This window comes from Phodopus roborovskii, unplaced genomic scaffold (assembly GCF_943737965.1).
Source record: "Phodopus roborovskii unplaced genomic scaffold, PHOROB, whole genome shotgun sequence".
NCBI lineage: Eukaryota > Metazoa > Chordata > Mammalia > Rodentia > Cricetidae > Phodopus > Phodopus roborovskii.
The window spans coordinates 963,155-984,552 of NW_026126442.1; the positions used below are offsets into that span (position 1 = coordinate 963,155).

A 21,398-nucleotide genomic window follows, 5' to 3' on the forward strand; every position below is an offset into this window, starting at 1 on the left:
CTCTCCATATTTACCCTTCACCCTTTTAGTATCCTCCCCTTCAAAAAAAAAAAAGAAAGAAAAAAAAAGGAAAAAGAAAAAGAAAGAAAGTAAGAAAGACAAAACAAACAGAAATAATTGTTTTGCTCTTCCATCTTTCCTGCCTCTCCAACACCTTTCCGTTTGTCTTGGTGGCATTGGGAGCAACTGTGTGTCCTGCAGTCCTACCTGCTTTGCTTGCAAATGTTATTGCAGTGAGTCCTGGTCTGGTTCAGGCCTCTGGTGTCTGATACACAATCATCACCGGACCCTGTCTGGAATTCCTCTATGATATTCCTTGACCACCCCCCGGTCATGGAGATCCTGTGGGCATCGTTCCTCAGGACCAGTCTTTCATATGCAGCATTAGGCTATAGATACAGCCCTCAACTTTTTAAAGGGGGCAGAAAAAAAGTATTTCACAAAAAGTAACATTTATTAATAGATCATTTCTAATAATAAAAAGGAGTAAAATACTCGTATATACAACAACATGGGGTTAAATCTCAGAAAGATTATGTTTTGATGTCTATTCCAGGCCCCCCAAATAGAGTAAGAGTTCACTTATATGAAATTCTAGAAAGTAATTTGTGATGTTCTATGTATGAGGAGCATAGATTATGGGGTAATCTGACAGGACACAGGGGAACTGTTTGGTGTAATAGAAATGTTATAATAGATTTACTTGTTTTCTATGAGCTATACTTGGCAAATCATATCAAATTTATATTCTGTGCATTTTGTTTTTTTATTGTACCTCAGTTTTTGTCTTGGTTTGGTTTGGCTTTGCTTTTCGAGACAGGGTTTCTCTGTGTAGCTTTGGAGCCTCTCCTGGCACTCTCTCTGTAGACCAGGCTGGCCTCAAATTCACAGAGATCTGCTGGCCTCTGCCTCCAGAGTACTGGGACTAGAGGCCTGTGCCACCACTGCCCAGCTTATACCTCAGCTTTAAAGCCACAGACTCATTTATTTTGTGAAAGAAAATGAGATGGTCTGGGAATGTTAGTTCTATCCAAAGCACCTTGAAGTTTTAAAATGCTTCATAAGAGCCTATGTTAAATTAAAATATGGAGTCAGTGTCTTGATGCTAATGTCCACATTGAGCTTCAGGTGCTTGAAGCCGAAAGCCTATGATGGCTTGTACGTACTCTCTCTTTAAGAAAATCAATTTTTTGTGATGTGTGAATTTATCAAGATATTACTCATTCTATCTAGAAAATAATCTACCTCAATTCCTTCTGAACTTTTTTTTAGGCCAACGGAACTTTTCAGGAGCTGTAACGCTCAGTCTGATCAGGGAGCCATGAATGACATGAAGCTGTGGGAGAAAGGAAGCATCAAGATGCCCTTCACCAGCATCCCTGTCCTCGATATTAAAAAGTGCCAGCCAGAAGTGTGGAAAGCAATCGCCTGCTCGCTGCAGATTAAGCCTTGCCATAGTAAATCCCGAGGAAGCATCATCTGCAAGTAGGTGACTGGGGGCGGGCTCAGACCCTCCCTAATCTCTAGCAGAGCCTCTCTTTAGAGTTTCCTCCCCTTTGCCTGTGCCCCTCCCCCCAGGGCAATGCTTTCACACTTTCTCCTCTGCTTTCTTCTTGGTGCTGTCAAATACCAGACATTCCTATGGAATCTTCCCACATTCCTGTGGTTAATACTAATTTATTCTTAGTGCAAATTCCCATAGAACTTTATGTGTACTTTACTATGGAATCTAGTTTAAGAAGAAGTTTCTAAGTACTTTCAGTGCAGTTATGTTTTATACTTTACATTTTTATTACATTTATTCATTTGGTGTGTGTTCATTTGCAAACCTGTCACAGAGCATATGGGTATCAAAGGACAACTTGAGGGGGAGGGGATGTTCAGAGAGTCCCAGCAGGCACCTTCAACAAGCCATCTTGCCAGCCCTGTTTTTACATTTTTAAAAGTACTTTTATGTTTAGGGAGACTATGAATGAATCCAGCACCTCAGTTAGAGTAGGGCAACTTCCAGGGATCAAGCTTAAGTTGTTCTTGAGGCTTGGTGGGCAGTGCCTCTGCCCACTCTGCTGCCTCCAGCTCTATAGTTTTAACTGTGTTCTATTGTATTGTTTGGCTTAGGAATTTACTTTCTGTGCAATGTCTTTTTTTCCTCTTTGCTCTTTCCCCTTTGCAGCCCCTGTTATATTTTTGTTATTATCCTAGCACACAGTAGATCTTCTGTGAATGCTTGATGAGTGAGAGTTAGTGAAGAGTCACTGGGTCCTGTTCCTACTAAACAGTAGGAACAGTTTTGAATGGTTTCCTTGGGAAGTCTAAGACAAAGTCAAGATGATGGCTTCCCCAGCCGATGAAAGTAGGGTGCTAACTACACAGTACCTCACTGTTCTTCAAGCATCTGTTCTCTTTTCCAAGACCAAGTTGATACTGAGCCTAACCCTTGTGTGTGTGGCTCAGTACTGCTCAGTTCAGATTAACAAGGTCCAGATCACTTTTGTTTTTTTCTTATCTGGTTTAGTTTTGATTTTGGAGTCCTACTGTGTCACTCTGTAGTCCAGGCTGGCCTTGAACTCATGGCAGTTCCCTGTCTCAGCCTCCTGAGCTCTGGGATTACAGACATGAGCTGTGATGCCCGGCTTCTGATCAGTCTCTGACATGACTCAAACATGACCTGAGTAAGGGAGAAACTGAGGTGTGACTCTGGGATGACAAGCCAAAGGCCACAGATTTAAATATGTACTCTTAGAAAGCTTTCAACTCAAGACTAAAGGAAAAAAAGTAAAGGTTTGTTTATTTGATATTTATGAATGTTATGCCACCAGGCGGTGGTGGCACATGCCTTTAATCCCAGCATTTCTGAGGCAGAGGCAGGTGGATCTCTGTGAGTTCGAGGCCAGCCTGGTCAATAGAGCAAGTACCAGGACAGGATAGGTTCCAAAGCTACAGAGAAACCCTGTCTCAAAAAACAAAAATACAAAACAACAAAATAAATTTTTTTGTATGTGAATGTTTTGCCTACATGTGTGTATATGCACCACATGTGTGCCCGGTGTTCACAGAACTGGGTACCTCTCTGGATGCATACATACCTCAGAAGAAGACATTGAATCCTCTAGAAATCAGGTTACAAATGGTTTTGAACCATGTAGGTACTGGGAACTGAACCCATGTCCTCTGCAAGAGCAACAAGTGCTCTTAACTATGGAGCTATCATTTTAGCCCGTAGACTAAGAAAAAAAGTTGTGAACTATCTGGTTATTAAAAACCAAACACCTTAGTGCTGATAACTAAAGTTATTAAAATGAGAAAGAGAGAAAAGGAAGCAACTGACCCAGGACCCTAAGAATAGGATACAGTTTTAAGCAGACTGGCCTAGCTCGGTTCCTCTTAAAGGTGGTAGAAGCTACGCCATGCTTGGAGCGGTAACTGTGAATTTTGAACAAGGCCTTTGATCTCAGATTACAGGAAGTTAGGCTTTGGATTTACAGTGTAACTAGAAGTTCAGCAGCTTGGTAAATAGTAAAGACAACTCCAGAGAAGCTTCAGAAACTGTTCTGACCAGACAACAGGAGGCAATACCGTGAACCCACCATGTGCATGCGTTCTTTTAAGGTCAGATTGTGTAGAGATTCTCAAGACATGTGGAGACCAGAACAGATTCCCTGAAGACCACACGGCTGAAAGTATTTGTGAGTTCCTGTCCCCTGCAGATGACCTGGAGAACTGTATACCTCTGGACACATACCTCAGTAAGTACTATGTAGGTTTGTTCTTAGAGTTCACGTGTGTCTCTCATGCTCTCTGCCCTTGCTCTTCGCTTTGGGTGAGAACCTGTTGTTTGATGATGCCATCTGCATTGGCTACTGTTCTTGTTGCTGTGACAATAAACAAGTAAACACCATCAAAAGCATTTGAAGGGAAGAAGGGTATATTTGGCACAGTTCAAGGGTACAGAGGCAGCATGGCAGCTGGATGTGAGGCAGGAGCATCTGACATTGGAAGCAGACAGGCAGGTGCTCAGCTCACTTCTTCAGTCCCGGGCCCAGCTGATAGCACGGGGCTGTCCAATGGGGCAGTCAAATCTCTCACCCAGGAGTCCAGAGTTTGGTCTCCTAAGTAATTAAATCCTATCAGGTTGGCATTGTCATCTTAAAAATTGTAAGCAGAGATTGTGTTTTATCTTTCGGAGGAAGTATGATGAGCTGTTCACCAGTCGGAATTCTAAGGATCAAAGTGGAGTACAGCATTCTCAGAAATCATTAGGTATTTCTCATGATGTGACCAGAAAATGGAATTTCCCCTAGAAAGCTGTCATCAGGACCTGAGCCAGACGTGGTGTGGGCTTATTTACACAATAGAGAAGACAGAGCTATCTCCTGAGATCGTAAAGGGAAGTGGAACTTGCCTCCATACTTCAGCTTCTTCCTGCCAGATATTTCTGCCAAGAACTTGGTAACCTCATTGAGGAATTAATTGTAGAAGGGGTTCCTTGTTAGCATTGAGACCAATGCAGGGATAAACTAGTGTTTGGGCTGCCACCAGGGGGCAGCAGTACCATAAACTGGCTGGCCAACAGAAAGGCCAGCTTGCTTACTTTTCCCCTTAGGATTAATCCCAACTGCCAATAACAGAACAGAAGAAAGCACAGGGAAGCCCAAAATCAAGTAGTACAGGATGTTTATGGTGGCACCAATCCGGTCAGCTTTCCTTCATATGCTTTACTTTCATACCATGACACTTTACCCAGCTTACTCTAGTTAGTAAACGAGAAGAAAGAAGAGCAGCTTCTCCTTAATCTTAGAGGCCATGACGGGAAATCCTTTTAGCTCTGGGCCCTTTACCACCCTGAATAAAATTAAGACCATATTAACAAAGAAGAAGAAAGTATGGTGAATTTGTAGAGATGGCAGTATCTGTTAGATTCTCTTAAGATAAAGAGACCATGTCCCCTAACTTTTGTGACCAGTACTGAAAAAAGAGCATGCTGGGTGGGAACCTCTGTGGCCGTGGGAAGATCACCTTGAGTTCCTGGTAAACCTGGACAGAATGGTGGGGCTGGGTGATGTGCTCCCATAGCCTCTGTCTCAGCTGAGTCTCAGAATCTGAGTGGGGCTGAGAATCAAGTTAAGTGAACTGGTGTGTTTGTGATCCTAGCCACTTAGAGCAGTCAGGTATGTGTAGGAGGAAATGATTTCAGCGGGAGGGAGACCCAAGGATGCTCTGGTCTGAATAGCAGTGCTCGCTTTAAATATCACAAGTGCTTGAAGTGCTACTCTTCCTGGACAGGATGTTGGAAGGAAAAGATAATTGTGTTCTGAGGCTCATGTTGATGTAACAGATTACCATATATTGTTGTTTAAAGTGTGAAAGTATCCTTCTTACACATAAGCACATATTTGATGACCACACCCCAAGTATGTCTCATTTCTGAACTACTCCCTACTTAAGTTATGAGTTCATCTCACTTTCATTCAGATATTAGCTCCATGTTAGCTTATCTGTTTTGTCCATTACTGTATCTGGTACCCAGGATCTTCCATTAATAAATGCATGATTGGATTGTTGTGATAAACTGATGAATTATGAGGAAATCCATTGCTTAGTTGGGGCTTGTCAGAATCAGGTCTTGTAAGCTCTCCATTTATCCCGGCTGTGATAAAGCCAGATAACTTGGAGACCTGATATTCTTTTAGATTGGTTACACTGATCTGTTCTGGGTTCTTCAGGGCCAAGTACTTTAGATAGCATCATAGAAGAAGTGACTCATCCCTGTAACCCGAATCCTTGCCCAGCCAATGAGCTCTGTGAAGTGAACCGGAAAGGGTGTCCATCTGGAGACCCCTGCCTTCCATATTCTTGTGTTCAAGGTAAGGGATAGGGGCTGTGAGTGTGAGGGTCTTTTTCTGTACTTTGTTTTCCTGTAATGTTTAAATGTTTGCCACTAAAAATGTGTTTATTCAAACAAAGACACATAGAATTTTCAGTTATCATTTCAATTGTAAACTAATGCTCTCAATACAAGTTACAGGGTTCTTGACTACAGAAGAAAAGACAAGCTTGAGCCAACTTTTTATGCCTTCTCTTCTGTTGTGTACTGTTTGAAAAACAGACTATCCATTGTTCATGGTTTTCTTTTCTGTAGCACATGGAAGGATGTCATGACACTGGTCATCTCTGTAAGGTTAACATGTGCTGTGGATGTAGCTCTGCGGGAAAGTGTTTGCCTAATGTTGAAAACCTTGGACTCATTCCCCAGCACCACAAAAACAAAATAGCCTAAGTGTGGGGGTGCTTGTCCCACTGCTTGGGAGGTAGATGCTAAAGTTTCAGGAGTTCAAGGTTATCCCACAATACAGAATGGATTTGAGGCCAACCTGAGCAACATGAGACCCTATTTCAATGAAAAATAAGATTAATGTCATGTTGAAATGCATACAAATAGCTGGGTGTGGTAGTGCACCCTCTTAATCCCAGCAGTTGGGAGGCAGAGTCAGGTGAATCGCTGTGATTTTGAGGCCAGCCTGGTCTACAGAACTAGTTCCAGGACAGTCAGGGCTACATAGTTGAGATCATGTCTCAAAAAAAAAAAACCATTAGAAATGCATAAAATAATTGTTTTGTTTCATATATCAGTGAGCCACTTGAGGCCCTTGCACACTAAAGGGATGTGCTCAACCACTCAGTGACATTTTTAACCCCTGAAAAATGTAACTCATAGAATTTTGATTAGTCTGTATCTCTGTTACTTGTCCTGGTATAGTTGTAGTAACATTGTGATTCTTTTGATTCTATTTCTGTGTTGGAGATATTTACCATGTTAGAATCAACATTTTAAAAAATCTTAGAAGTAAAAAGGAGCACAAAATGAACTAAGTGTACTTGAGTACCATGATAATGTGCCAGTTACCAAGTTGTGATGAGTTTAGCTAAACCTCAGAGTGGTGTTTCATGTCCATTGACACTGTATTATAGTTTAGCCAGTAGTATTTTCTTTACCAAGAAAATGGAATAACAGTGACTATGGTAATTAATGTATTCTACATTATGTAACATGCAACAATTCGGAATTGTTTTGTTACTCTCAGAAAGCCCATTTTATGATAAATTAAAAATTTATTACCTAGAAAATGGGTTTTCCTTAAGCCCATCCAAATACTCACTTGTTCTTTGAATTTATAGTTGTATGCTTAAGTTCATTACTAAAAATTGCCCTAAAAATAGTCAGTTTATGTACTTCATTTAAAACATTTTGTCATTTTTCAATTATGTTTAGCCCAAAGAAATAAAAGCTATATGTTTGTCCTTTCCTTGTTTGTTTTTTGATAAGGTTTTACTACATAGCAGCCCAAGCCATCCTCCTGTCTTAGCTTTCCAAGTTCTGGGATTGCAGGTGTATACTACTATGCTTGGCCAATTCTATGTAGCTTCATAATATTTTTGTACTAGACTGTAGCTAACTTTGGAGTACAAGTCTTTAATTACCCATAGAAGATGGAATTTTTTTGAGAGGATATATTTTTTTGGTCAGTGAGCAAAAGTAATTGCTTAATTTGGTAAATGTTCTATAATATAATGTTTCAAAAATATTTACTTTTATGTGTTTGAGTCTTTTATCTGCATCTATTTATGTGCACCATGAGAGCTCAGGACCCAGAAAAGTCAGAAGAGGATGTTGGGTCAATTGGAGTTACAACATGTGGTGTCAGGAAGTGAACCTGGGTCCTCTGATAGAGCAGCCAGTGCTCTTAACTCCTGAGTCATCTCTCCAGCTCTGTGACATAATCTTACAACCTTTAATAACAACACAGTCCTAGAAGAGTTCTGTAAAGTGTGTGTAATGTGAAATGTTGTCATAGAACAGTATTATCAATTCAGTTTTTGGTTTTGTTTTTATTTTTGTACAGGCTGCAAGTTGGGAGAAGCTTCTGACTTCATTGTCCGTCAGGGAACACTGATCCAGGTGCCATCCTCTGCAGGGGAAGTTGGCTGTTACAAGATCTGTTCCTGTGGACAAAGTGGCCTCTTGGAAAACTGTATGGAGATGCACTGTATCGACCTCCAGAAGTCTTGTATTGTTGGAGGAAAAAGAAAAAGTGAGACTTGAGCATATTCGTGTTTGGTCTTACTACAGTGTGAGATTGCTTGTCTTCACTTTGCACAAAGAATATGAGATGAGTTCTTGCTAAAGAGTACAATCTATACATCATATATTCTAGGACAGTACTTTTCCAACCATACAGTACTCTCTGTGGTGTGTGTGTGTGTGTGTGTGTGTGTGTGTGTGTGTGTGTGTGTGTGTGTGTGTGTGTGGTATTTTGTTTGAAACAGGATCTTGTTTTGTAACTCAGGCAGCCTGAAGCTCACTACATAGCTCAGATTGGCTTTGAACTACAGTAATCCTCCAGTCTCTGTCTCCTGGTGATGGGATTACAGACTACAGTAATCCTCCAGTCTCTGTCTCCTGGTGATGGGATTACAGTCAAGGACCACCATAACCAGCAAGTAGTAGGACTTGTAAAGAGCCCTTTTGGAAGCCTCCCAGGAAGGGTCTGCTTGTTAATCTCAGTGAACTCTGACTGTGTGCCAAGCATAATGCCAAGCTTGTCCCACATCATCTCTTTTCATTTCTGAGTTCCTCCTTATGTGTGTATTGTTATTATTGCCCCTAATTCACAGCTGATGCCCATCCAGTCTCCCTGCTAGTCACTGGGGCTCATGCCTGTAATCCCAGCACTTGGGAGACTGAGAGGATTTCTCTGAGTATCAGGACACCCTAGATGACAGAGTGAGCTCCAGGCCAGCCTTAAATACATAGGGAAACTTGGATTGGGAGGAGGGGATGATCAGGGGACAATGAAAGGTTTTAAGAATGTACTACTGCCTTATAGACATGAGATCTCTATGAGTTTGAAGCCAGTCTAGTGTGCATAGCAAGCTCCAGAACAGCCAGGGCTACACAATGACACCTTGTCTAAAAATAAATGTCTCAGCTTTAAACCCCATTTATGTGTTCAGAAATCATCTTTCAAGAATTGATGTAAAACTTTTTGAGAGGCTTGAGGGATAATTCATTTGGCAGAACACTTTGAGACAACTTATTTTTGATTTCCCTATAACCCACATAAGATTGCTGGGCATAGTGGCATACACTTGTAATCCCAGTGCTGAGGAGACAGAGACACAAGCCTGACATCCTGCGTTTTGTCCCAGGACATACTGTGAGAACCAGCTCTGAAAAGCTATGCTCTGACATGTGCACCCACACACGCAGTAGTAATAGATTTTAAATTGTTTAAACTTTCAAACAAATGTAATATATATATATATATATATATATATATATATATATATAGTGTGTGTGTGTGTGTGTGTGTGTGTGTGTGTGTGTGTGTGTTTGTGCCACAGCATATCTGTAGATGTCAGAGAACAACCTGGGAGAATTGGTTCTCTCCCTCTAGCATGTAGGTCCTGGGGATTGGATTCAGGCTTGCCACAAGCATCCATACCCACAGAGCCATCTCATATTCCTTAGTCTACTTCTTAGTGCATGATTGGTGTTTTCTCTCTTTCAGGTCATGGAACATCCTTCAATATTGACTGCAATGTCTGTTCTTGTTTTGCTGGCAATTTAGTGTGCTCCACCCGTCTCTGCCTCAGTGAGCACAGCTCAGACGATGACCGCCGCACCTTCACAGGTAGCCACAGGCATGGGCATTCAGAGCCCGCCCTCCAGGGGCCATTGTTCTTATCATTCTTTGCACTCAAATTCTCTGCTAGGCAGTGTAGGAATTGCCCTAACTGCAGTTGTACATAGTAACACTAGTGTCAAATTTGAGCGAAGGATACCATCCTCTCTGGCTCTCTGCTTCTTCCTGTTTGAAAAGGAACCCATGTGCAGCCCTACTGAGGTAGTCTAAGGTGTCTGTGTACTTTCTAGATTCGTGTTCACATCGGGTTCTTTCTCAGCCTTCCTTATCCACTGATTTTCATAGGCTCCCACAAACAGTCCCAGCATCTGGGAGACAGGCAGACTGATCTCTGTGAATGAGTTCAAGGCCACCCTGGGCTACATGAAATTGATCCAGTCTAAAAGAGAAACAGAGCCAGTACTTGGGAATCATATACCTTTAGTACCAGCACTAGGGAGGTGGAGACAGGAAGGGATATGGCTGGGCAGAGAGAGGAATATAAGGCAGGAGGAGACAGGAACTCATTGCATTCTGTCTGAGAATTCCTAGATCACCCTTTGGTCTGAGGATTCTGCTTCTCTGATCTTTCAGCATTTACCTTTATATCTGGGTTTTTAATATTAAGACCAATTAGAATTTGTGCTGCAGGTTTGTCTTGTTTTTGTTTTCACGCCCCCCCACTCCCAAGTTAAGTTACAATTCCATTTTAACATGGTTTGTTAGCAGTTTGCCTTCATCAAGACATGGAAGGGAGTATATGTTTATTTCAGTCTGTTTCCCCACTTCAGGTCTGCCCTGTAACTGTGCAGATCAGTTTGTCCCAGTGTGTGCACAGAATGGACGCACTTACCCCAGTGCCTGCATCGCCCGCTGTGTGGGTCTCCAAGACCATCAGTTTGAGTTTGGGCCTTGTATCTCCAAGGATCCCTGTAATCCTAACCTCTGCCCCAAAAGCCAAAGGTAAGTTCAATGCTACTTCGTTTCCTCAGACGAAGACTAGTGCCTATAAACTCTCTGTGTGCATGCCCCACATGATAAAAATACAAAGGTGGATTAAGAAGTAGTGTGTCTCGTGTATGTAATCCCAGCACTTGGGGCACTGAAGCTGGAGAACTCTGAGTTCATGGTCATTCTGTGCTACATGCTAAGATGTTTCAAGAAAGAAAGTTATCTCTGTCTGGAGAGAAAGAGCTGCATAGAGCTCCCTGGCTGCATGATTAGGAGTACAGACGTAGAGCAATGTATGCAGGGTGGGAAGGGCCTCAGAGGTGCTCAGAGACACACTGAGCTGAATCTGTGGCAAGCAGAAGGGTATGGAGGAAAGCTGGTATAGTGACAGCAGATGGCAGCAGGAGCAGAAATGCATGCTGGGAGTTCCAGGGGTTCTGTAAGACTGAAAAAGTAAGGCAAGGGCAGGCAGCAAAAGAGATGGGAGAAATGGATGCATTTGTTTCTACTACAGCACTCATTGTAGGACTTAGACATGAGAAATCTCAGAAACTGCAGCTTTAGCATTATTTGATGTCATTTGGCTTTAGACTCCCTTTTCTGTAGTCTCACTAAGCCAGATGACAGTGACCTGGCCTTGATGGACTTCTACACTGCATGTGGCGGTCCCCAGACAAGTGTGACTGACTTAGATTTCAGCATTCTGGACCTGCAGTGGTCACCTTTGAGACGAGCAAGCCTTGTCCCAGAGTCATAGCTCGCTCTTGATGAAGGAGTTTGTGCAGAAAGTTGGTCTTGAAAAGTCTGGCACAGAATAAAAGGGAGATTTTCTTATGTAATGAAGTGACAAATGATCAGCCACATGTCTGTTAAAGTTCATTGTTCCAGTTTCACTTCTGTTGCTGTGATAAAGCACCCTGAGCACAAAAGCAACTTTGAGAAGAAAAGGGTTTGCTTGGCTCTGAGTTCCAGGTTACAGTTCATTACTGCAAGGAAACCAGGGCAGAAACTTAGAGCGTCAATCTGCAGGCAAGAGCAGAGGGAGTAACTGTCTGCACTGCCCGCTCGCTGCTTCTTAGACCCAGGGACACTGTTCAGGGCCCAGCACATGAATTGGTGGCCCAGCACACTTGGGGTTGCTCCTCCCACTCTAACAGTCAACACAGTCTCCACAGACATGACCGCAGGCCAGCGTGGTCTAGGTCATTCCTCTTGCAAGTGGTTTTTGGTTGTGTCAAGTTGGCAGTAAAAACCAGCATCACATCCATACAGCTGAAACAAAACTTAGCATTTACTGGCTGATATCCTGGATAAGGTTGTCTTGTTTTACATCTCCAAAGTGGAGAGGCTTTTCTGGATAGATTGACAGTATAGAAGAAAAATTTGAAAATTTCAGCTACACAAAAAAGTACATTTTTGGTGGGCATGGTAACAGATGACATATTGGGAACAATATCACAGAGAAATAACCCTGACAAATCAATATGAGGAATACCATCTTACTGTGGAAACTGTTGAGCAATAATAGCTTCATAGAAAAAAAATGACAAGGAAACACAGAAAAAGGAATAGAAGTGGCTCTTAAACATTTGGGGGTTGGTGGTTTGACTGTTTGGCCCACAGGGAATGGTGCTATTAGGAGGTGTGGCCTTGTAGGAGGAAGTGTGTCACTGTGGGGGCTGGCTTTGAGCTCTCCTATATGTTCAAGCTACACCCAGTACACAGTTCACAGTTCTCTCCCTGCTGCTTGCAAATCAAGATGTATATCTCTCAACTCCTTCTCCAGCACCATGTCTGTCTGCATTCTGCCATGTCCCACCATCATGGCAATGGACTAAACGTCTAAAACTGTAAGCCCACCACAATTAGATGTTTTCTTTTATGAGTTGCTATGGTCATGGTGTTTCTTCACAGAAATAGAAACCCTAACCAAAGCAGTGAAAGCAGTGAGAATGTGTTTGGCTTTTTTTTTTTTTTTTCCTTCCTGGTTTCAAACAGGGGACAGAAATATGTTCCTTTATTAAAGTTTAAGCAACTCTATTATATACAAGTCACTAAATTCAGTTCTTCCGTATAGTAGATTAAGCGAAGCCCACTGGCACAGTCAGCAGGCTGCTCCATTGCTACTCCTTAGAGATGGGGTCCTCTGGCAGTGACTCTGCCATCTCCATCACTCCTTTACATGCCCTGCTTCTGGCGAGCAGAGAAGAGAAGGGAGATGGTGGAGAATGTTCTTGAGAAGCCTTCATGAGCCACCTGAAGAGGTGACATCATCATTACTATTGCCAACCACATTCCACTGTCTAGAGCTCAGTCACTCGGCTCAGCCAGCCTCCAGGGGAGACCAAAGAATGCAATCTAGATGTATGATCCAGAGAAGACTAAGTGAATTTTACCAACATACACCCAGTTAGGACCAACTTTTAATCTTCCTCATAATGCCAGAAATGTAAATTAAATTGAAACTATAACTATGTGCCACTTTGCATCTGTTGAATTGGCAGACCAAAAGTTGATAACATAAATTTAGGAAATAGATACTGTCTTATAAGAGGGGCTGGAAGAGGGTTAGTATATTCTCTCGGGGGGGGGGCATACAATTTGGCCCAAGCCAAATTAAAATTAAAATTTTATGTGGATGAATGTTTTTCGCCTGCATGAATGTCTATGTACTATGTGCCCTCAGATGCCAGAGGAGGGCATCAGATCTGGAACTGGAGTTACAGGCAGTAGTTACAACAGCCATGTGGGTGCTGGGAATTGAACCTGGCCCCTCTGAAGAGATGTCTCTCAGTCACTGAGCCGGGTCTCCAGCCTCCAATGTTCAGACCTGCTCGTTACCCTCCAGGCTCCAGTTAGAACACCCTCTTCAATGTGTCCCCAGGGCTCAGTACTCAGCCATTCATTCATTTTCTGTTCTGACTGTCCTCTCCATATACTCCATTAACCCTGTCTCTCTCCTAGGCTGCCTGTGCCACCCTCAGCCAGGACGTTACTGCCCCCCAGTCACTCCATGCTTCTGGTTCATCTGCTGGCTTTCATCGTGTTTGTTTTTGTTTGTTTTTGTTTTTCAGATGTGTGCCAAGACCACAGGTTTGCCTGACAACTTTTGATAAATTTGGATGTAGCCAGTATGAGTGTGTGCACAGACAGCTCACCTGTGAGCAGGTCCGAGACCCTGTGTGTGATACAGACCACATGGAGCACAGCAACCTCTGCACTTTGTACCAAAGAGGAAAAAGCCTCTCTTACAGAGGCCCCTGCCAGGTATGTCATTTGGCTGCCAAACCAGAGGGAATGGGCCCAAGTTAGCTTTTGACCCTTTCCAGACCGGCACAGTGCAGTCCTGTCCAGAGAAGGGAGTGATGTGGCTAGCTCGGGATTAGTGTCAGGAGGCACGGGGAAGCAAGCGGACCCTGACTTCAAGCTACTCCTAGGAAAAGACTTAAGGCTTCACATCCAATATGGTCACCACCATTCATCTGTCCACAGTTCGTGAGCTGTCATAGAAAACAAATCAGGAAGAAAAGCGGTCCCACCACTCATCCCCCCCCACTTCCTACTTCCCTTCTGCCCCCCACTGTGTTGAAGTGAGGTGAAAATCTCTACTACATGTTTTACATGGGCCTAACTCAGTCTTTTAGGCTTGTGAAATCTGCCTCCACTTAAGTAACCTTACGGACAGCCTCCTTGGAGCTTCCCACCAGCCTCCCTGATTCTGTATTGACCGCTCTGCTGGGATATTCCCATCTTTGGGCCCAGCATCACCTGCCTGCAAGCCACTAACACCAGACATACTTTTTGTCCATGGAGCGTCCCTTATCTGGCTACTGTTTTCTCTTGGAGCTGGTGTAACACTTACACAGACACCATCTGCTGTAACTGCCACCCTTCTCTCCATTCTTGCCCACTCCTCAGCTAGGTGTTTCTCAGGGAAATCCCTAACCACCTAATAGGAACGGGGTATGTCTGTTCCACTCATTGCTCTACCCATCCCTCCCTTTCCCACACCCGGCATGACATGGTGAGGTCTCCTCCTCCTTTAAATGAAGAGGAAGTGATCTTTTTATTCAGACCTTCTTGACCACTAAGAGAAGTCTGGGTGAAGGAATGGCAAGGGATATTTTTACCTTGTATCTGTCTCAGAATGATCACCCAAATTTCAAAGACTTTTAACTTGAGACAGCTTATTCCTTAGTCTACCTCAAGGGCTTCAGAGGCTCCCCAGAACTTATGCCCATGTCTTTTCACTTCCTGAAAATAGGGAGGTCAGCTCTGTGCTCACAATTAGAAAGATACCATAGGAGTTTCCAGGCTAAAAGTTACTCATTTTTCCTCAGCCCTTCTGCAGAGCCACGGAGCCTGTTTGTGGCCACAATGGTGAGACCTACAGCAGTGTGTGTGCTGCGTACTCGGATCGTGTGGCAGTTGATTACTATGGACCCTGCCAGGCTGTCGGGGTCCTCTCTGAACACAGTGCTGTGGCAGAGTGTGCTGCTGTGAAGTGTCCTTCACTCTCAGCCATTGGCTGCAAACCCGTCATTCCACCTGGTAAGCTGGGGTGTCTGGAGTTGGCAGGGGTAGGACCAGAAGTATTTAATCCACCCCAGGATATGAGCCATTGAGAAGAGAGTTCCTGAGTCTGTAAACTTGGAAAAGCTGTAATCCTGGCACTCAGAAAGGTAGCCTGTGACATAGATGCTCAGGGATACAGAATAAGACAAAAAATTAAAAGTTCAGGACACCCTCATGCTGACTGCTCTGAGCGAACTCCAAAGCTATGGATTATCTTAGTGTTTGCTCTGCTGACATCAAAACAGCTTGGCAGTGGCTGGAGAGCTGCAACAATACAGTGGCTCACAACCATCAGTCACTCAGTTCTAAACCCTTGTCAGACTCTTCTGACTTCCTCTGGCACCAAGGTCACACGTGGTACACATACATGCATACAGACAAAACACGAAAAATAAAGGGAATGGATCCAATTTTAGAATTAAAAATAGACACAACAGCCTGTCAACCCTTTTCAATCAAAATCTTACATCAGGCATTAATATGTAAGCAGATAAAGTAGTTTTTAAATTAAAAATTTAGGATTACTGGATTAGATGCATACATTTACGTTAAAGTACCTGAACAGTTAATTAGTAGTTGAATGGATAATTGAAGTGTTTTGATGAACACAAACATTTGTAATTGAGAGAAGCAAGGAGAGTTGATTTAGTTGTGTAGCCAGAGGCTCTGTGAGCATCAGTGTTTATGGACAGTGTATGTTACGCTCACGCTCATCAGTGAGGCAGGCAGCGGTGGGAGCTCATCTGCGACTCACCGGGCCTCCACTGTGTTCAGGACATGCTTCTAAGCACCAGGGACCCAGTGGTTAACAAAATGAACCCTCTTCCCTCCTGGAGACCACGTTCCAAGGGAGGGGGCATAGAGTCCCTGCAGATCCAAACCGTCAAGTCAGAACTGCCTGATGAAGCCGATGGTGAGGGCCTGGTGGAAAGGCCGCTGATGAGCTCTGTTAAACGTGGCGTAAGATTTGACTGTCTCATGCCTTGCTGTGGTTTTTAAATAGATTCAGGTAGTTGGAAAATTACATGTGAAGCAAGCACGCAACACCTGAGGCTCCCTTGTGCAGACAGGAAAACAGAGGCCCAGCACAAGCTGCTGGGCAGGACCAGAGCATGAGATGAGAAGCAGGCGGGTCTAGTGTGCTGTTATTCCACAGCCTCTGCGCCCTGAGCATCGCCAGAGGAGGTTGTCAAGATGGAGGGATGGCTTTGGTAAACACAAATATCAGGACCCTGGGTTGCTCATTAAGCACAGCTGAAGATATAAATCATCAGGAAGGACAAGTGAAGGCCACAGTGAGGCTGGCCACTTTACCACTCATTTTGGGTTCTCCTTGTTTTTTGTTCTGAACTCATAAAAATGGTTTCTGTCACAGGTGCGTGTTGCCCATTATGTGCTGGGATGTTACGGGTTTTATTTGACAAAGAAAAACTGGACACTATTGCTAAGGTAAGTTGCTTCATATGCCAGGTACCATTGAAAGCACATTGCTAAACTCAGGAATCCTGGAGTGCAGAATGCATTGTCCCTGCGTATAGATAAAGGACCTGCTCCTCAAGGCCACATAATTCATAATCAGTAGAACAAGGGTTGACACCCAGGGTGACTGGTTCCTGACCTGTGCTCCTCCCTGCCTTGCTTTTCCTAGGAAAGGTCCTTGCCAGCTCAAAGAGCATAGTCAGGGCCAGGTGGCCAGCAGTAGTAGAAATCCAGATTGCCTTTGCACCCCACAGCATCCCAGCACCCATTCCCCCAAGGAGCCTCCTTCCCTGTCTATCTGTCTTTCCCTTTCCCAGCTGCCCCCTTTTGGGGAGCCAGGACTCTAGTGATGCAATAGGTAAAGCCATGCCAGTTGCTGTTCTTCCTGCCTGTTGAGACACCTATTTCCACAGAACTTTGTTTCCCTCTGCCCTCCAGTTCTGAGCAGTTGCTTTTTGGGAAGTGTTTATGAGGCTGGAGAGAGCTCCGTTGGATCCCTTCCTCAGTCACTTCTGCCTTGTGTTTAGAGACAGGGTCTCTCACTAACTCAATGTCTCTTGTTCAGCCAGATTGCCTGGCAAGCAAGGTCCAGGGGCCTTCCTATTTCTCCTCCTCAGTGCAAAGATTGCAAGTATGTCCCACCACATGCAGAATTTTTACTTGAGTTCTGTGACTCAGACTCTGGTCCTCGGGAAGCTCCTGGCCAATGAAAGACCTTGTCTTAAAAAACAAGGTGAGATTGCTCAGTGGTTAAGTGCTCTTGTACTTACTGCTCTTTCAGAAGACTCAAATTGAGTTCTCAGCACCCACATCAGGCAGCTGACAACCAACTGTGAGTCTGGCCTCTGTGGTACCTGCACACATATGCATGTACCGGACGATCGATATATATATATATATACACACACAGACACACACACATACATAATTAAAAATGAGATTTTAAAAAGCTTTTTGGGTTTTTGAGACAGTGCTTCTATGTGTGGGCCTGGCTGTTTGGAACTTATTTTGTAGACCTGGCCTTGAACTCACAGAGTTCTGCCTACCTCTGCCTCCCAAGTGCTGGGATTAAGGGCGTGTGCTACCACTACTGGCATAAATATCTCTTTAAAGGAGGTAAAAAGATATCCTGAAGAATGACATCCAGAATTATCTCTGGCTGTGCATAAACATACACACACATACACATTTGATAGATAGAAGATAGATAGATAGATAGATAGATAGATAGACAGACAGACAGACAGAGCCTGAGCTAGAGACAGGAAGATGAGCAGTTAAAGATCATCTTCATATATAAAGTTCAAGGCCATCCTTGGTTACTTGGGACCCTATTTCAAACACAGAAAGAACCTAAATAAATAAACAGCACTTCTGAGCTGGGTATGCAGGTACAGGATTGCCGTAGAGCTAACAAGATTAAGGCAAAACCCTGTGCAAACCAAAGTACTTCTGCTGGGGGTTAATTTTGGCTGCAAACCTCTGTGGACAGCCCAAACCCCATTGTATTGGGCCCTGGGCAACAGGATTTTGACCAGCAAAGCCAAAGCTGGTGCTAAGCACTGGCCAAAGAGCCTCTTCAACTGCAGCTGAAGCAGAGTAGCTTAGGCAGCAAGAGGGATCCTCTTCAGTTCCTGGAAATGTCTCCTAGGTGACAAACAAGAAGCCAATAACAGTTCTGGAGATTCTGCAGAAGATCCGCATGCACGTGTCTGTCCCACAGTGTGATGTGTTTGGATACTTGAGCATCGAGTCGGAAATTGTGATCCTGATTATTCCTGTTGACCATTATCCAAAAGCTTTGCAGGTGGGGTTCACACACATTGTGCAGCCATCTTTCCACTTTTAGAGTTTAGTGGACTGACAGTGGGAGTTGGGGGACAAGACCAGGGATGGGAAGGGACACCTTGGAAGTTGGAAAGGACAGGAAGAAAGCAAGGCAGCCTCTGATGACAGGATCTGTTCTGGAGCCAAAGCCAGACACACCAGCCAAGGCCTGTAGAATAGGATACTGGCATGGGCCACGCAGCCACCAACCAAAGCCTCCAGTTTGTCAGGAGGATGATCCATTAGAGGCAGTGTCCAAGGCCCTAAGTTTTTCTTCCTCTCAGATCAGGGGACCTTGGAACCTCACTCTGTAGGCCCGATTTTCAGCAGAAAGTATCGAGGACTCATGGAAGTGGTGAATGGAGGCAGTTCCAGCTGCCTCATTCCAAACCTGTTTCCGTCCTCATCCTTAGAACAGTAGTGAAAGCATTCCCTATGACTGGGTCTGACCGACTCTCACTGGTGAGATAGGCAGTGTATGGTATAGTATTGTTCAAAACCAAAAATGGTTGACTGACTAAGGCAGTTGACATGTAGTTTCCATTCCTGCCCTTATATGTGTATAATAAGTTAAGCCCTGTAACTGTAACTCTGACTACACATAAGGGCAAAGGGAACGTGAACCACCTCTGTGGCTGTTCTGCTTTTGACATGTGCCTGGAATTTGCTTGACTGGACCTTTTCAAGGTTTTCTATTGAAAGAATCTTTTCCCTTACAGATTGAGGCCTGCAATAAGGAAGCAGAGAAAATTGAGTCCCTCATCAACTCAGACAGTCCCACTCTGGCATCCCACGTCCCTCTCTCTGCCCTCATTATTTCCCAGGTACAGGTCTCCAGAAGCCTCCCATCCTCTGCCATTGAGGACAGGCCTCCCTGCCACTCCCTGCTCCTCTTCAGCCTGGGTCTCACCATGCACTTGCTCTGGACTCGTCCCTGACTGCCCACAAAAACTGCAAATCATTCCTCGACTCGGCCATCCCACCTTGTGAAAGACATTCAAGACTGCTAGCTGAGCAAAAGCACATGTCACCTCTCAGCACCACAGTATTTTTTAATTTTCCAATACTAGGGGTTTTGCCTTGATTTTAAAACGATAAACTAGGCTCTCCCAGTGTAATGGAGATCACTTGCTGGTGGGTCGCAGGGCCACAATTTGCATTTTGCTCAGTAGGTAAGTCCCCTTCTCCAAAGCGAACTTACTGTCACTAATCAAAGAGAGACGATCACTTTATAGGAGAGGCCCTCTGCTGTTGGGTTTGTATCCTAGTAGTTTCAGAGTTCCTGTAAGCGTTGAGGCTGCCACTGTGCAGGTTTCTGTGTCTAGAAGCTAAGGGCTCAGTGCAAGGCCACTGCTGTGCCAGCATAGAGGGAGAGGAAGCTTTCAAATGATCACAGGCAGACTCCATAGACATTTAAGGCAGGACTCTAACGGACCTGTCTTGCAAGTGGTCCTTTCAGTCTTTGCCGGTTGGTGCCTGTGAATGGGGGCAGTCCCACTGCATCCAAGCGTCTTGTGTCCTGCAGTTTTATATTAGCCAGATATGCTGGTCAGTACTCATCAGTTCAGAGAGTTTAACTATCAGACTTTAAACCAATTGCTGCTACTATATAATTGCCAAAAAGTAAGATAATTAGTTCATGTAAATAGTACATGATTTTTTAATTTTATTATGAAGGTGAATAGCCATATTTGTAAAATGACAATCATATATGTTAGCCCTGTACTTTCCGTTCATGAAGACACATTTGCTTTTGTGATGTGCACAGTGTGGATAAGTGTCTGTCTGACTTCTTTTTATATATAATTATAAAGACTGTGGTTTATATATTTAAAATGTCAGGCTAAGTATTAAAATGTTTGCATGTTGTCTAAGAAATTGGATGCTTTGAATGTTTCACAGTTTGAAATAAGCTATTAATGTAATACTTCTTGTTTGTATGCACCTGAACTTAGATTTTACATGAAGTATTATTTCAGTGTTACTTGTACCCTCTGAAATACAGCAATATGCTTATTATACCAAAATGTTGTTGAAAAGTGGGCACTTAGAGCTTTCAGAGGATTTCAGTGCTGATGTTAATGTAGCCTCTGTTTCTGTCTAAATGTCTTCAACATACTAGCTATATTGTATATATATATATTCTATATGTAGTATACCACAATATGCTATATATATGTCTATATATAGTATACATCAATATACTAGAAAGCTTTTCTATTTTAATAAAAGTAATTTTATATGATCATGTGTATTTCCAGATAATGTGGACATTCATATTGAAACCATTTCTCACTGTTAAGTGAGTTGTGTCTTTACTGTACAATGAGAGGTCCTAGAATGGAATCATCCCAAGCCAAGACCTCTGGGAGAGCGAAAGAGCTGTGTTGAACACCTGGGCACAGCCAGAGAGTGAAGGCAGTGGCAGAATCTGGTGCAGACTCCAGCTTCGGGCCTTCCAAGACAGAAACAGACAGGCAGGTCTGTTCCCTTGGCCTCATATTCCAGCTCCAGGGGACATTTGGGGGCAGTTGACTCTGAAGTGTGGGGATGGAGGGGCTCCTGATGAGGATCTGACTAACATAACAGATCATAATGGCTTCCCATCACCTGAATAAGTGAAGCTGTTGCTGAAAGTCCCCCTCCCCCCTGCCCCAGCAAAGCTCTGCAGGCAGAGAACTAAGCTGAGGGAGAAATTCCTATTCCCTGGAGTTTATCCAAGCAAGATGTTTGACAATGCAAGAGAAGGGCTTGCAGGAGAAAGACAAGTTGGTTTAATAAAGAGCTGAATGGCCAATAGCTAGACAGGAGAGGATAGTAGGAACTTCTGGGAAGAGATACGAACTCTGGGAAGAAGAGAGCCTGGATTTGCCAACCAGACAC

At 43.7% G+C, this 21,398-nt stretch overlaps 1 protein-coding gene across 2 annotated transcripts in view; it reads left to right on the forward strand.

Moving 5' to 3' along the window:
• The window catches only part of Reck (reversion inducing cysteine rich protein with kazal motifs), a 70,995-nt gene extending 50,235 nt beyond the window's left edge, over positions 1-20,760 (forward strand). For both annotated transcript variants that reach the window (XM_051187679.1, XM_051187680.1), the window contains 11 exons: positions 1,273-1,485; positions 3,610-3,746; positions 5,724-5,864; positions 7,902-8,090; positions 9,570-9,692; positions 10,475-10,646; positions 13,709-13,901; positions 14,975-15,185; positions 16,585-16,658; positions 18,340-18,495; positions 19,235-20,760. In XM_051187679.1, the coding sequence (XP_051043636.1) occupies positions 1,273-1,485; positions 3,610-3,746; positions 5,724-5,864; positions 7,902-8,090; positions 9,570-9,692; positions 10,475-10,646; positions 13,709-13,901; positions 14,975-15,185; positions 16,585-16,658; positions 18,340-18,495; positions 19,235-19,453 (1,828 nt within the window). In that variant the 3' untranslated portion in view covers positions 19,454-20,760. The remainder of the gene's footprint in view (positions 1-1,272; positions 1,486-3,609; positions 3,747-5,723; positions 5,865-7,901; positions 8,091-9,569; positions 9,693-10,474; positions 10,647-13,708; positions 13,902-14,974; positions 15,186-16,584; positions 16,659-18,339; positions 18,496-19,234) is intronic.
• The last annotated feature ends 638 nt before the right edge of the window (positions 20,761-21,398 follow it).